The sequence below is a fragment of the Peromyscus leucopus genome, chromosome 3, assembly GCF_004664715.2.
Source record: "Peromyscus leucopus breed LL Stock chromosome 3, UCI_PerLeu_2.1, whole genome shotgun sequence".
NCBI lineage: Eukaryota > Metazoa > Chordata > Mammalia > Rodentia > Cricetidae > Peromyscus > Peromyscus leucopus.
Genome location: NC_051065.1, coordinates 3,529,904 through 3,547,227, shown reverse-complemented (window position 1 = coordinate 3,547,227; position 17,324 = coordinate 3,529,904). Strand labels below are relative to the sequence as shown.

General features: G+C 40.8%; 1 protein-coding gene and 1 pseudogene across 1 annotated transcript in view; one reads left to right on the top strand and one right to left on the bottom strand.

Annotated features, from left to right (window-relative positions):
- Window positions 1-17,324, bottom strand: part of Iqub (IQ motif and ubiquitin domain containing) — a 72,972-nt gene that overhangs the window by 35,142 nt on the left and 20,506 nt on the right. Inside the window, exon 7 of the mRNA XM_028872976.2 lies at window positions 2,530-2,740. Coding sequence (XP_028728809.1) covers window positions 2,530-2,740 — 211 coding nt within the window. The remainder of the gene's footprint in view (window positions 1-2,529; window positions 2,741-17,324) is intronic.
- Window positions 5,203-6,178, top strand: LOC114695614 (annotated as a pseudogene).

The window sequence follows — 17,324 nt, the reverse complement described above, 5'->3', positions numbered from 1 at the left end:
AATGAATTGGGGTGATGGGGCTGTACCTCTCCAGAAAGAGCAAAACGAAGACAGGAGTGCCTGAGATTAAATTGGATGATGAAGTAATTAAAGCTTATACTTTCCACAGGAGGTACACACTGGTTTTCTCTGTGAAGGGCTGGCTGTCAGGCCACTAAAGCTGAAAAACCGCACACCTATCCAACAAGGATCTGCACTCCCAAATCTAACACCCTAGAGAAATGCACACTTCCATTCTCCCTCAAAGGGACAGCCTGTGTACAAATCCACAGTAAAATGGATATAAAAACTGTGGTCCTTTTCTGCAGTGGCATAGTCTATAAAAATGAGACCAAACAAGCTGAAATATGTGTGATAACACAAACAGAACTCACAGTATAATATTGAAGTTTAAAAGACAATCATAAAAAATTCATTCTGAATAATTCTACTTACATAAAAATTGAAAACAAGAAAGACAAGCCCAATTACTCCTTAGAATACGGGTACTCAAACCAACATTCTTCCCCTAATGGCGTTCAGGGAAATTCTGGTTAGTGAAAATCTGCCCTATTATACTGTAATAAAAAGAGCGACACAACATTAAGTATCAGCTGGAGACAGTCTTGCCTGATGTATCTTGGATGGTAATGTTTATCTTCTGAAATAAGTGGCATTCTGTTTTTATTACTATGGAAAGAACGTCTTAAAAAAACAATTTTTGGATTATGAATTGTACTTCAAGCTACACAATTGTCACTCTGAGCCACAAGAGGGCAGTAACTACAAGGCCCACTTGGGAAGAAGGAATGAAAAAATAGAATTAAATAGAAGAGTGGCATAAAACACTGATCTGTAAACAGGTGAGTACCTCCCCCCAAAATAAAGGATTTTTAAATTATTCTAAATCTTTTAATTCATAATTTTAAGATGGAAAAACTGAAATAAATTTCCTGTGCAAGAAATGTCTATTTGTTTTCATTTTTACCATACAATTCCTGTACAGTCATATATAAAGCACATGTTCTACTTTGACATAGAAATGCTGTTAAGATTAGTCACTGCAGGACAGGAACTCACACATATATTTCCATAAATGTTATATTTTGTGTTCTTCACTTGACTGAGCTTTCTGAATAAGATGTAACTGAAACTGTGGAATCTTTCTCAGAGTTGAGGAAACTGAGGTTTATAAGAAGAGAGCAATTGGTACTTCCTAATAATGTCAAGTAGAGAAGGCACAATTTGTTGTTTTCTGATGCTTTTCACAATTGCCTGTCATCACGATGAAATTAACAGGGACATCGTTGGCTACTTCATATATGACTTGAAATATTATTCTCATAGATTCCTGCTATAACAGAATGTTAGTTTTACGATTATAGGATTTTTTCAGGAAACATGGCTAGCAATGCTCTCTATTGAACCACCAATTTAAGAACTGATCTTTATACCACATGGAGTAACCACAAAAACAAATAACAATGCTTAATGTTATAAACGATTGGAGAAGTCAAAGACTCATTCTCTTGGCTTAAAGAACACTGTTCAACTACAATGAAATTGGGGTTACTTTAAATTTTAGAAAATCTGTATCCTCACAAGAACCCAATCTCTGAACTCTCAGATATGCAGTATAAGAAAAGACTCCTGTCTTTGGACTATTATAGTCATCTGTTTCTGACTTTCTTTCTTCCTTCCCTCCTTCATTAATTCATTTTAGTGGTTATTGCTAGGCATATAAGCTAAGCACAGAAAAATAGGCATTGCCCAATTATAAATAAATCATTCCTTCATGGAGTTTGCACTCTACTGGTAAAAATGAATGTTAAACACAAGGTGCCAATGACAGTGGAAAGTATGGGGTGCACTGAGGACCATCATATGACAATAGCAGTGTGATACAGCTGATTTTCACTAATCTGAATTTCCGTGAATATCAATAGCTGAAGAACATTGGTTTGAGTACCTGTTTTCTGAGGAAGACTTGGAGTAATCAGACTTGTCTGTTTGGGTTTGTCTTCCTTGTTTGCAATTTTTATGTACATCATTACTTGAAAAGGCCATGAACTCTTTTCTCAGGGCAGTAGATACAACAGTCCCCTCCTTGAAGGCCCTTCTTTATTTCCTATCTTCCATCATGCTATCTGTCACAGAAGCCTTTGAGTAGGCGACACTGACCCTAACACTGGAAGTAATGGAATCTTTGCCTTTACCTATAAGTAACACACATCCTATAGAGGATATAAGGTAAAATTGTTGTTGTTGTTGTTCTTGGGGGCTAAAGGGGAATTGCTAAAGAGCATAATCGGATAGGATGTGGGATTTAAGAATTTAACAGCTCAACTCTGAATTCACAAGCTGCTCAAAGCATCCCACAATCCAATGAGGGAACATTTTCAGTTCTGTGGCTGACGTACTGGTACAACAATATACTAAAATGTGTGTGTGTTTCCTAACCTAGATTCCTAAGACAGTCCCTACATCAACAGTATCTCTCTTTTCTCCTCATCAAGCCTGCCTGTCCTGCAAAGCTCTTGCAGCACTTACGTTCTAGAGCATTGTAAAGTAGCTCAAAGTCCTCGCTTGTCTTAGGGTTGTGCCTCCGGTAGTAGTCCATCTGCATCCACTCTTCCTTTTCTCTGATCTTCTTGAGCTCTTGCTCTTCTTCCCAATCCAGCCTCTTTCTCTTTTGTTCTCTTAAACTGTCTACATACCGCTTAGCATGCCATTGCCTGTAGCGAGTCTGTATCACTATCACCTGGGTTCAAATCAACAGGAAACCAAGTGTCACTGACTGGTTCATCAGAACATGAAGAGAGGCAACAACGATTGTTTCCATTCAAATTATACAACAAAACAATACTAGCCATCTGGTTTTAATTCTTTCTGAGACATTACTATGCACAACAATGTAAAAACTATAAATAATACACCATTATTTATGGTGATGTTTTATTTGTGCTGAAATGTGATTTTATTTGTATGTTAATAAATAAAGTTAATAAATAAAGCTCTGACCTGGGGGTCAGAGCTAATAGCAAGCCATAGCAGAAGTCTGACAGTGGTAGCACACACCCTTAATCCCAATCACATGACAAGCAGATCTCTCTGTTCAAGGACACCACCAGCATGGAGACACACGCCTTTAATCTCAATACCAACCAGAGATGCCAGGCGGTGGTGGCACACGCCTTTAATCCCAGCACTCGGGAGGCAGAGCCAGGCAGATCTCTGTGAGTTCGAGGCCAGCCTGGTCTCCAAAGTGAGTTCCAGGAAAGGTGCAAAGCTACACAGAGAAATCCTGTCTCAAAAATCCAAAAAAAAAAAAAAAAAAAAAAAGAATACCAACCATAGAGACCTGGAGGTCTGTATAGACAGGCAGTGACAAAGAGGTCATGTGGTTGGGTTTACAACCAATGAGAAGGCAGAACAGAAAGTCAATAAAAATACAGACACACAGGAAGTAGGTCTCTTTCTCAGGGGAAAGAGGGCAGCGGCAGCAAGGGGTAAGAAGGCGGTTTTAGTCTCAGCTCTTAGTTACTGCTCTGACCTCTTGGGCTTTTAATTCTGCATTTGGCTCTGTGTTTCTTATTTAGTAAGACCCTTGCATCAACAATTATTTATATATGTGCCACTTTGGCTTTGAAATCTAGGAATACATTCCTATAAGAGGCCATTTGTATGTGCTTACCTCCTCCTCAATATGTCCACCCCAACCCTTCCTCATGCCAATGCCATCCCAGCTTGTCCCTGGCCCTTCTGCTGCTTGGCCCCCACCCTCAATCCCAGGGGACTTCTACCACTGAGGCACGGAACACACCTGTCAGAATGGGTGAATGACCCACCTACCAGTGGACTACACCCTCACCTGGATTCTGCCTCCTGTGACCATTTCCCAAGCCCAGGCATTCCCAGATAACCCCCAGCCCCAGGCTAGGCCCTCCCCACTATCCTAGAAGACCTCCCACAAGCAGACCCAGGCCACACAAACCAGAATTGCTGTGTGACCTGCCTAGCATCAGAACTGTCCCCCTCCCTGGATTCTGTTCATCAAGACCTTTCCCCAGGCCAATGCCATCGCAGCTCATCGCTGGTTCTGCGGTTGCTGCTGCCTCCAACCTCGGTGGACTTCTGTCACTGAGGTGCAGACCACACCAGCCACAACTGCCCTCACCAGTTGACAAGCGGCCCTTCCCTAAAACTCCAGCAGATTCCATACACCCAGACACAGTCCACACCTAAAAGAAGAGCAGATGCCATAGGCCCAAATACAGTCCACACCATTCAAAAGAACAGCCCCAGAAACTCTACTGGGGGCCAGGCTGGTCCTAGGTACCACAGAAGAAGACTCAGGCTTTATTGGAGGCCAGGCTGCATCTAGAGACCCAAGAAAACTTTGGCTTTACCAGAGGCCAAACCAGATCAAGGGACCCAAGGCCCCCCAAACTCCAGCAGAGACATCCTACTGGACCTGAAGACTCATCTTTCACCATAACACTTGGCCACTTAGTCCAGAAGACCAGAGAGGAAACAGAAACCAAGGAACAAAACACCTATCCAACAAAGACAAACACAGGAATCAGCACCTAGACAGCACCCCAAATCCAGATGCCTAAACACCAGTTTAAGAACACAGTCAGTAATAGAAAAGGCAATGTGTCACCACCAGAACCCAGGTATCCTATGACAGGAAGACCTGAACATTCCAATGCAGCTAAAGCACAAGAAAATAGCCTTAAATAGAACTTTATGAAAATGATAGCGGTCCTTAAAGAGGAAATGAAAAAATCCTTTAAAGAAATGGAGGAAAAGACAATCAAAAATTTGGAGGAAATCAATAAATCTCTTAAAGAATGTTAAGGAAAAAAAAAACAGTTGACATAAAACAAATAAAACTGTTCAAGGCCTGAAAATGTGAAAATGGAAATAGAATCAATTACACACACACACACACACACACACACACACACACACACACACACACACGGAATTCTGGAAATGGAAAACCTGAGTAAGCAAACAGGAACTACAGATGCAAGCATCACCAACAGAATACAAGATATGGAAGAGAGAATCTCAGGCATTGAAGACAGGATAGAAGAAATAGATTCATCCATCTAAGAAAACGTTAAATCAAGGGCATAGAGTGTGATGTCTGGTTTGGGGCAGGAATTGAAACCTCCTCATTAGCTCTCCATCTCTAAACCGAGGAAGGGCGCCATGGTATGCCCTACCAGACATAAAAAAACAGTCAATTACTCACTGTTGAGGGCTCTGGTGGTGACTCGGATGGTGATTTTATTTCTGCAACCATGCCTAGAAACAGAAAGCCCAAAACCGTGCCCAAGGATTTAAAGCAGGACAATCCAAAACCTAACTTGAAGAATCTCCAAAAAGAAGAGATCCTACCAGAGAAAGCCCCTAAAAAGGGATGGCTTTTAGATGACAGGTTTTCCAGTTGCCCTGGCTTTATCTCTGAAGGAACTTCCAACAGTCACCAACCAAGTGCAGAAGTCTCAAGAGAAAAGCACTGACGAACACAGCGATAGGAAAACAGAGATAACGGAGAAGTCTCCTCCTGCCTCTATCTGCAGTGGAACCATTGATAATTCCGATTTGGACAAGATCATGGAGGAGGGGCACCCCGGGAGTGTTGACGGGGGAACAAAACAACATCTGAAGCCGAGGCTCAGCGGAGGAGGGCGCTCTCGGAAGGCAGCGACCGCAGCCGTGCCGATGACACCGAACTGGACAGTGCAACTGGTGAGTTCAGGAAACGATTCTAACTGTGGTGGGAGTCAAGGAAGTGATGAAGACTTTGCAGTGAGAAAAGGTCAAGTTAAAGAAACGAAGAAGAAGGCAGGGCATTTCCACCTGCAACGGAAAAAGAAAAGAAATCGAAACACAAATATGAGGTGTCAGATGAGGCTCCAGCTGCCATCAAGTCAGGATCTCCATCCTTACCCAAGGCAGTTGTCTTCCTTCTGAGGCCCCTAGGAATCCAGCAAAAATGTGCAGCCCTTCAGCTGAAGGCAAGAGACCCAAGTGGGTCCCACCAGCCGCCTCCAGAAGCAGAAGCTCCAGCAGCAGCCCACTGGCAGGAGCACCCACCAAGTCCCCAAGTCATTGCCTCTGCCTGGGCCTCTCCCGACTAGCACCAGTTAAGTGTTTGCACCCAAATGTGGTGGTATTCTAATTGTACTGAAATGTGATTTTGATTGTATGTTAATAAATAAAGTTGCCCAGGGGTCAGAGCTATTAGAGCCATAGCAAGAGTGTGGCGGTGGTGGCACACGCCTTTAATCCCATAGATCTCTGTGTGTTCAGGGATACAGCCAGCATTGGAGACATATGCCTTTAAGACCTAGGGGGCTGTACATTCAGACAGTGACGAGGCAGTCACGTGTTTGGGTTTACAACCAATGAGAAGGCAGAACAAAATACTATAAATAGACGAACAGACAGGAAATAGGTCTCTTTCGGGAAGCTGGGACACCGCAGGCGGAAGGGTGAGATTTTAGCTCTGAGCTCTGACCTCTCAGCTTTCTCTTTTACATTGTTTCTGTGTTTCTTATTTAATAAGACGGTTGGTTACATCAATATCTGGCACCCAAAAGCCGGGCGGCGGCGGCTGCGGAGGCAGGCGGACCGGCGAGGCGGCTTCAGGCCCCGAGGGATTCATAGACTCGAGCGGCGGCTGCGGCAGGACCTCTCCCGGTCGGAGGCAGCGGCCGGTGGCAGCAGCGGCGGCGGCGGCAGCGGAAGCGGTGGTGCCCCCCTGGGCACAGGGTCATGTACAACGGGATCGGGCTGCCGACGCCCCGGGGCAGCGGCACCAACGGCTACGTCCAGCGCAACCTGTCCCTGGTGCGGGGCCGCCGTGGTGAGCGGCCTGACTACAAGGGAGAGGAGGAACTGCGGTGCCTGGAGGCTGCCCTGGTGAAGCGTCCTAATCCTGACATCCTGGACCACGAGCGCAAGCGGCGTGTGGAGCTGAGATGCCTCGAGCTGGAGGAGATGATGGAAGAGCAGGGGTACGAAGAACAGCAGATTCAGGAGAAAGTGGCGACCTTTCGACTCATGTTGCTGGAGAAGGATGTGAACCCTGGGGGCAAGGAAGAAACCCCAGGGCAGAGGCCAATGGTAGCTGAGACCCATTCCAGATGAGGACTCAGAGGCCTCCGGCGAGGTGAGATAGCTGTGGCTTGTTCCGTCTCTCTGATCTACCAGCATGGACCCCAATAACTCGCCTCGGGTTTGATTTTATTAATAAGAACTTTTCAGATTCCTTCTACACCCAAATGCTCCAAGTAGCCAAGTACAGTAGCAGGAAAGGACCAGTGGAACCCTCGGTCCTCCAAGCTGGTTGTTGTGTTCAACGTGCACGTGGAGGAACCCTTTAATGAGTCACATGAAGGAGCTCTGCCTGTTTTGTGATTCTGGTCTCATCAAAGCTTTTCTGTCCTTCAGCAGAGGGATCTTGGGGGCTCTCCTCATGCCACTCCTGAAGAATGTGTTGTGTCTTCTTATAGTTCATAAGTCACTGTCACTTGGGGCTCTGGCACATCTGTAGTCACATGATATGTCTCCCAGCTCTGTCTGGTGTACAGCACCCTAACTGAACTTTTCAGAGTGTCTGGCAAGGGGCCATCTGGGTTACTTCAAGAGGTGTTTCTGAAATCTTTCCCACTACTATGTTGCTTTAGGTTATTAGCTTGCTATTTATCCAGGTCATCCTGATTTTGTACATATTAAAATGATTTTGTACATATTAAAATGATTACTGCAGCATGTGTTCCCTACACGAGAACAGATAGTTACTGTACAGCAGATAGAATTTAATAATAACTTTTCATTGTCAAAACTTTAATAAAGTGAAAATGGTTAAAAATGTGTTCTTTGGTACCATGTATCCACCTGTCTGTCTACATTTGGGTAAATGAGTCTTCTGTGATCAACATAAGCAAGGGAAGGAGTGTCTTCACCACTTTAGATTAAGCCAGAACTTGGAAGACTGGCTATCAACTTGTCACCCCTGTATTAGTGTCACCCCTGTATTATCACAAATGCAACTTTTCAGGAAGCTTAGATTCATTGTTGATAAAAGTAATTATTTTTATGGTGAGAATATCAACTTGTTCCTGATCATGTTTTAATTAAAAAAAAATTAATGTCTACCATAAAAAAAGAAAATGTTAAATCAAAAAAATTCCTAATGCAAAACATCCAGGAAATCTGGGATACTGTGAAAAGACTAAACATGAGAAAAATTGTAATAGAAAAAGGAGAAGAATCCCAGCTCAAAGGCCCAAAAAATACATTCAACAAAATCATAGAAGAAATTTTCCCAACCTGAAGAAGGACATACTTATAAAGGTACAAGAAACTTATAAAACACCAAATAGACTAGACCAGAAAAAAAGCCCCCTCTCTACATAACAATCAAAATACTAAGCATAACAAAGAAAGAAAGAATATTAAAATCTGCAAAGGAAAAAGGTCAAGTAACATATAAAGGCAGACCTATCAAAATTATACCTGACTTCTCAATGGAGACTCTAAAAGACACACGGTCCTGGACAGACCTCTTGCAGACTCTAAGATAAATGGATGCCAGCCCAGACTACTATACCCAGCGAAACCTTCAATCACCATAGATGTGGAAAATAAGGTATTTCATGACAAAGTCAAATTTAATCAATACCTGTCCACAAACTCAGCTCTACAGAAGATGCTAGAGGGAAAACTCCAACTCAAAGAAGTTAGCTGCATCCACAAAAACACAGGCAATAGATAATCCCACACAAGAGGGAAACACACACACACACAACAACAACAACAACAAAGATAATAGGAATTAGCAATCACCAGTCATTAATATCTCTCAATATCAATTAATTCAACTAACCAATAAAAAGACACAGGCTAACAAAATGGAAATGAAAACAGGATCCATCCTTCTACTGCATACAAGAAACACACCTCAACATCAAAGACAGACATTACCTCAGGGTAAAGTCTTGGAAAAAGATTTTCCAATCAAACATACCTAAGAAGCAAGAGCTGCTGTAGCTATCTTAATATCTAACAAAAATAGACTTCAAGCCAAAATTAAAAGAGATAAAGAACATTTCATATTCATCAAAGGAAAAATCCACCAAGATGATGTCTCAATTCTGAACATCTAGGCTCCTAATACAAGGGCACACACATTTGTAAAGGGAATATTACTAAAGCTTAAATAACACATCAAACCCCATACACTAACAATGGGAGAATTCAACACCCCACTCTCACCAATGGACAGGTCTGCCAGACAGAAACTTAACAGAAAAATAAGGGAACTAACAGATATTATGACTCAAATGGACCTAACAGACATCTATAGAACATTTCATCCAAACACAAAAGAATATACCTTCTTCTCAGCATCTCACGGAACCTTCTCCAAAATTGACCACATACTCAGTCACAAAGCAAATCTTAACAGATACAAAAAAAAAAAAAAGTGAAACAACCCCATGTCTTATCAGATCACTAAGGATTAAAGTTGGAGTTCAACAACAATACAAACTACAGAAAGCCTACAAACTCATGGAAACTGAACAACTCTCAACTGAATTACCACTGGTTCAAGGAAGAAATAAAGAAATTAAAGACTTCCTAGAATTTAATGAAAATGAATGCACAATATACCCAAACTTATGGGATATAATGAAAGCAGTGCTAAGAGGAAAGTTCACAGCACTAAGTGTCTTCATAAAGAATTTGGGGACGTTTCACTAGTGACTCAAAAGAACACTGAAAAGTTCTAAAACAAAAAGGAGCAAACACACCCAAGAGGAGCAGACAGCAGAAAACAATCAAACTGCAGGTTAAATGAAGAAAATAGAAGCAAGGATAACAATACAAAGAACTGGTTTTTTGAGAAAAATCAACATGATAGACAAACCCTAATCTAAACTAACTAAAAGACACAGAGAGAATATCCAAATTAACAAAATCAGAATCTGAAAAGGGAGACATAACAACAGACACTAAGGAAATCCAGACAATCATTATTACATACTTCAAAAACCTGTACTCAACAATGAAAAATCTAAAAGGAATAAACAAATTACTTGATAGAAACCACATAACAAAGTTAAACCAAGATCAGATAATCAATTAAAACAGACCTGTAATCCCTAAGGAAACAGAAGCAGTCATTAAAAGTCTCTCAACCAAAAATGGCCCAGGGCCAGATGGTTTCAGCTTAGAATTCTACTGGACTTTCAAAGAAGAGCTAATATCTCAAATTATTCCTCAGATTAGTCCAAAATACTCATCAAATTATTCCGCAAAATAGAAACAGAAGGAACATTGCCAAATTCATTTTATGAGGCCACAGTTACCCTGATACCCAAACCACACAAAGATGCAACAAAGAAAGAGAATTACAGAACAATCTCCTCATGAACATTGACGCAAAAATACTCAATAAAATACTGGCAAATCACTCCAAGAACACATCAAAAAGATCATCCACCATGATTGAGTTGGCTTCATCCCAGAGATGCAGGGATGGTTCAACATATGAAAATTTGTCAATGTAGTCCACCATATAAACAAACAGAAAAAGAAAGCACATGATCATCTCATTAGATGCTGAAAAAGCCTTTGACAAAATCCAACATTTCTTCATGATAAAGGTCTTAGAGAATAGACCAATAACCCCTAAAGAAATAGAAACAGTCATCAAAAGTCTCCCAACTAAAAAAAGCCCAGGACCAGATGGTTTCAGTGCAGAATTCTACCAGACTTTCAAAGAAGAACTAATACCAATACTCTTCAAAGTGCTCCACACAATAGAAACAGAAGGAACACTACCAAACTCTTTTTATGAGGCTACAATTACCCTGATACCCAAACCACACAAAGATGCAACAAAGAAAGAGAACTACAGACCAATCTCCCTCATGAACATTGATGCAAAAATACTCAACAAAATATTGGCAAACCGAATCCAAGAATACATCAAAACAATCATCCATCACGACCAAGTAGGATTCATCCCAGGGATGCAAGGATGGTTCAACATACGGAAATCAGTCAATGTAATACACCATATAAACAAACTGAAAGAAAAAAACCACATGATCATCTCCCTAGATGCTGAAAAAGCCTTTGACAAAATCCAACACCCCTTCATGATAAAGGTCTTAGAAAGAATAGGAATACAAGGAACATTTCTAAACATAATAAAAGCAATTTATAGCAAGCCAACAGCAAACATCAAATTAAACGGAGAGAAGCTCAAAGCGATACCACTAAATTCAGGAACAAGACAAGGCTGTCCACTCTCCCCATATTTATTCAATATAGTACTAGAAGTTCTAGCTAGAGCAATAAGACAACAAAAGGAGATCAAAGGGATACAAATTGGCAAGGAAGAAGTCAAACTTTCACTATTTGCAGATGATATGATAGTATACATAAGTAACCCCAAAAACTCTACCAGGGAACTTCTACAGCTGATAAACTCCTTCAGTAAAGTGGCAGGATACAAGATCAACTCAAAAAAATCAGTAGCCCTCCTATACACAAATGATAAAAGGGCTGAGAAAGAAGTCAGAGAAACATCACCCTTTACAATAGCCACAAATAATATAAAATACCTTGGGATAACACTAACTAAACAAGTGAAAGACCTTTTTGATAAGAACTTTAAATCTCTAAAGAAAGAAATTGAAGAAGATATCAGAAAATGGAAGGATCTCCCATGCTCATGGATAGGTAGGATTAACATAGTAAAAATGGCAATCTTACCAAAAGCAATCTACAGATTCAATGCAATCCCCATCAAAATCCCAACACAATTCTTCACAGACTTGGAAAGAAAAATACTCAACTTTATATGGAAAAACAAAAGACCCAGGATAGTTAAAAGAATCCTATACGATAAAGCAACCCTTGGAGGCATCACCATCCCGGACCTCAAACTCTACTATAGAGCTATAGTAATAAAAACAGCTTGGTACTGGTATAAAAACCGACATACAGACCAATGGAATCGAATTGAAGACCCTGACATTAATCCATGCACATATGAACACCTGGTTTTTGACAAAGGAGCCAAAACTATACAATGGAACAAAGAAAGTATCTTCAACAAATGGTGCTGGCATAACTGGATGTCAATATGTAAAAGATTACAAATAGATCCATATCTGTCACCATGCACAAAACTCAAGTCCAAGTGGATCAAAGACCTAAACATAAATCCAGTTACACTAAACTTAATAGAAAAGAAAATAGGCAGCACTCTTGAATGCATTGGCACCGGAGACCATTTACTAAATAAAACACCGACAGCACAGACCCTGAGGACAACCATTAATAAATGGGACCTCTCAAAACTGAGAAGCTTTTGCAGGGCAAAAGACACAGTCAATAAGACAAAAAGACAGCCAACAGATTGGGAAAAGATCTTCACCAACCCCACATCTAACAGAGGATTGATCTCCACAATATATAAAGAACTCAAGAAACTAGACATCAAAGCACTGAACAGTCCAATTAAAAAATGGGCTAAAGAGCTAAACAGAGAATTCACAAAACAAGAACTACAAATGGCTGAAAGACATTTAAAGAAATGCTCAACATCCTTAATCATCAGAGAAATGCAAATCAAAACAACTCTGAGATACCACCTTACACCTGTTAGAATGGCTAAGATCAAAAACACCAATGACATTCTTTGTTGGAGAGGATGTGGGGCAAAGGAATCACTCCTCTACTCTTGGAGGGAATGTAAACTTGTACAAACACTGGAAATCAGTATGGCGGTTTCTCAGAAAATTAAGAATCGAACTACCTCAAGACCCAGCCATCCCACTCTTGGGCATATACCCAAAGAATGCTGATTCATACCATAAAGATACATGCTTAGCTATGTTCATAGCAGCACTATTTGTAATAGCCAGAACCTGGAAGCAACCTAGATGCCCATCAACGGAAGAATGGTTGAAAAAAATGTGGTATATATACACAATGGAGTACTACTCAGCAGAGAAAAACAATGAAAGCATGAAATTTGCGGGCAAATGGATGGAACTAGAAAAAATCATCCTGAGTGAGGTAACCCAAACCCAGAAAGACAGTTATGGTATGTACTCACTCATTGGTGGATTCTAGATATAAAATGAACAATCAGACCACAACCCATAGAACCATAGAGGCTATATATATAGCATGGAGGTCCCTAGGATGACTGTGGCATATAATAAATTTCAGTTTTACTCAATTATTGAAAAAAAAATAGCCAAATGAATGGAAACACATGAACTATGAACCAAAGGCTGAGGGGCTCCCAGCTGGATCAGGCCCTCTGAATAGGTGAGACAGTTGATTGGCTTGATCAGTTTGGGAGGCATCTAGGCAGTGGGACCAAGTCCTGTGCTCATTGCATGAGTTGGCTGTTTGAAACCAGGAACTTATGCAGGGACACTTGGCTTAGTCTGGGAGGAAGGGACTGGACCTCCCTGGACTGAGTCTACCAAGTTGATCACAGTCCTCGGGGGAGGACTTGTCCTGGAGGAGGTGGGAATGGAGGGTGGGCTGGGGGTAAGGGGAGGGCGTGGGAGGGGGGAGAATAGGGGAACCCATGGCTGATATGTAGAACTGAATGGTATTGTAAAATAAAAAATATATATCACAAAAAAAAGGTCTTAGAGAGATCAGGGTTCCAAAGAACATACTTAAATATAATAAAAGCAATATACAGCAAGCCAACAGCCAACACCTAATTAAATAGGGAGACACTCAATCAATTCCACTAACATCAGGAACAAGACAAGGCTTTCCACTCTCTCCATATCTATTCAATATAGTACTCAAAGTTGTAGCTAGAGCAATAAGACAACAAAAGGATATCAAAGAGATATGCATTGAAAAAGAAGTAAAGTATCACTTTTTGCAAATGACTTGATAGTATACAAAAGCAACCCCAAAAACTCTATCAAGAAACTCGTATAGCTGATAAACACCTTTACTGAAGTTGCTGGATATAAGATTAACTCAAAAAAAAAAAAGCAGTAGCTCTCTTATATACAAATCATAAAAGGGCTGAGAAAGAAATCAGAGAAACAACACCTTTCACAATAGCCACAAACAATATAAAATATCTTGGGGTAACTTTAACCAAGCAAGTGAAAAAGACCTGTAAGACAAAAACTTCAAGTCATTGAAGAAAGAAATTGAGGAAGATATCAGAAGATAGAAAGGTCTCCCATACACATGGATTGGTATGACTAGCAGTAAAAATGGCCATCATACCAAAAGTAATCTATAGATTCAATGCAATCCCTATCAAAATTCCAACACAATTCTTTATAGATATTGAAAAAAACAATACTCAACTTCATATGAAAAAGCAAAAATCCAGGATAGCTAAAATAATCCTGTACAATAAAAGAACTGCCAGAGGTATCACCATCCCTGATTTCATGATCTACTACAAAACAGCATGTAATAAAAACAGCATAATATTGGCATAAAAACAGACACATTGATCAACAAAATCAAATCAAAGATCCAAGCATAAGTCCATACTCCTGTGGACACTTGATTTTTGACAAAAAGAAAAACAAAAACCAAAACAAAAAAAAACTATACAATGAGGTGGGGGAGTGGGGGGAAGCATCTTCAACAATTGGTGCTGGCATAATTGGATCTAGGCATGTAGAAGAATGGAAATAGATTCATATCTATCTCCCTGCAAAAAACTCAAGTCCAAGTGGATCAAAGACCTCAACATAAATCCAGTTACACTGAACCTGGTAGAAGAGAAATCAGGTGATAACCTTGAATGTATTGCCATAGGAGACAACTTTCACCAATAGCATAGACACTAAGATTGAAAACTAATAAATGGGACCTCATGAAACTGAAATGCTTCTGTAAAGCCAAACACACCATCAATAGGACAAAACAGCAGGCTACAGAATAGGAAAATGTCTTTACCAACCCAAAATATATAAAGAACTTAAGAAACTATACATAAAAAAAACCTCGAATAATCCAAATTAAAAGTTGAGTACTGACGTAAGCAGAATTCTCAACAGAAGAATGTCAAATGGCAGACAAACAGTTAAAGAAATGTTCATCATCCTTAGCCATCAGGGAAATGCAAATCAGAAGGACCCTGAGATTCCATATTACACTTGTCAGAATAATTTCAAAAACACAAGTGACAGCTCTGGAGACAATGTGGAGCAAGGAGACCACTTCTCCATTTCTAGTGGGAGTACAAACTTGTACAGCCATTTTGGAAAGCAATATGACAGCTTCACATGAAATTGAGAATTGATCAACCTCAAGACCCAGGTATACCACTCCTGGGCATATTACTCAAAGAATTTTTAATCATACCATAAGGACAGTTGCTCAACTATGTTCATAGCAGCTTGGTTTGTAATAGCCAGAACCTGGAAACAAACTAGATGCCCCTCAACTGAGGAATGGATAAAGAAAATGTGGTACATTTATACAATGGAGTACTGCTCAGCTGTTAAAACAATGACATCAAGAAATTTGAAGACAAATGGATGGAACTAGAAAAAAAGCATCCTGAGTGAGGTAATCCAGACCCAGAAAGATGAACGTGGTATGTACTCACTCATAGGTGGATATTAACTGTAAAGTAAACAACAACTATGGAACAATCCACAGACCCAGAGAGGCTAGGTAACAAGGAGAGTCCAAGGAGAGGATGTATGAATTGCCCAAGGAAGGGGAAATAGAGGAGATCACCTGGTTGGATTCGGGGAGGGTGGGCACGGGAGCTTGAGGGACCAGATTACAGGGTAGGTGGAGGAGGAGAGTACTGAGAAAAATGACTGGAAAGCGGGGCTTTATTTTTGGAGTCAGGTAGATGCCTGATGCAAGGGAAACTCCTACAAGTCTACAATGATGGCCCCAGCTAAGACTCCGGGCAGCAGGGGATGCATAGCCTGAACTGGCCACCCCCTGTGATTGGTGACTATCCCAGTTTGTCAGCAGAGAGCCTTCATCCAGTGACTGATGGAGGCAGATTCAGAGACGCATTCAGCCAAACATGGGGCTGAGCTCAGGGAGTCCTGCTGAGGAGAGGGAGGAGGGATTGTGGGAACCTGGAGGATCATGGACATCAGAGGAAAATCCACAGAAATGGCTAGCCTCACTCATGCAAACTCACAAAGTCTGAATCAACAACCAGAGAGCCTGCATGGAACTGCCCTCTGCATATATGTGAGAGTTGTGTAGCTTGGTCTATTTCTCTCTGTAGACCTTCACCTGTGTAGACTTGCACTAGACAAAGTCTACCCAATGGAGTCTCCATGGCCTCCTTGAACATAAGAACAGGTGACATCCCACAGTTACAGGACATTGTGAAATTAATTGTCCCCTGGGATAATTAAACTTTGAGGGCAAGGAAGAAAATAGTCTTTTATCCTCTGTTTTAATCCCTCTGGCCACATCAGAATTTCCTTTGAGCATACACCAAAGAATAACTGACCATTTTGAAAAAGTCAATAAAATAAAAGGCTCCTCATGGAACGACAAGAGCACTGTACTTTTGTGGAGAGAATCACTTGTAAAAACAGTTAACAGAGTAGTGCTCACACTAACAGCATTCGTGGTATCTGGAAATTTCCACCCGCGTGCATTCCCTGGTGCCACCCCTGAGCTGGTGTGGAACATGGGTCCAGCACGGCAGCACGCCCTTTGCTGGATTCTAAAGCTGGAGGTTCTGAACCTTTTCACTAATGTGAAACACAACAAAAAGAAGACTGCTAGGTTTGGTTAGTGTCTTCAGAGTCAAGGGGAAGATGTAAAACAGTCAAAGTTCACAGAAAGTACATTTTGAAACTAAAACTAAGTAAATAAATAGGATATATTTTAGTAAGGGGTGTTTTTGAACATGTTAAACTTGTTAAGGATCCAAAAGAAGCTTTTTAAATAATATAAAAACTTTCCCGATCTTACATAAGACACCAGGGCAACATCAATAGGCTGCATGTTTTGAGAATCTCCTGGGCAGCCTTGGCCAACAACTCAAAAGGCAGCTTCTCATGTCTGTTATTGGGGGGATTTGTTCAGTGGTCTTTGCCTCTTAGAGGGAGCACCATCGGTCCAGATGAGAAAAATTGATTAAAGCTATATGAATTATAGTTTTTCAAAGGTATGCACTATAGTTTTTTTAAAGGCAAATGGTTAGTAAGATGATTCCTTGTGGCTTTTTCAGACATTCATATTGTCATTTTAGCCATTTCCCTCCTCCTGTATCACCTCCTCTTTTCTCTCTTCCCTATCATTCCACT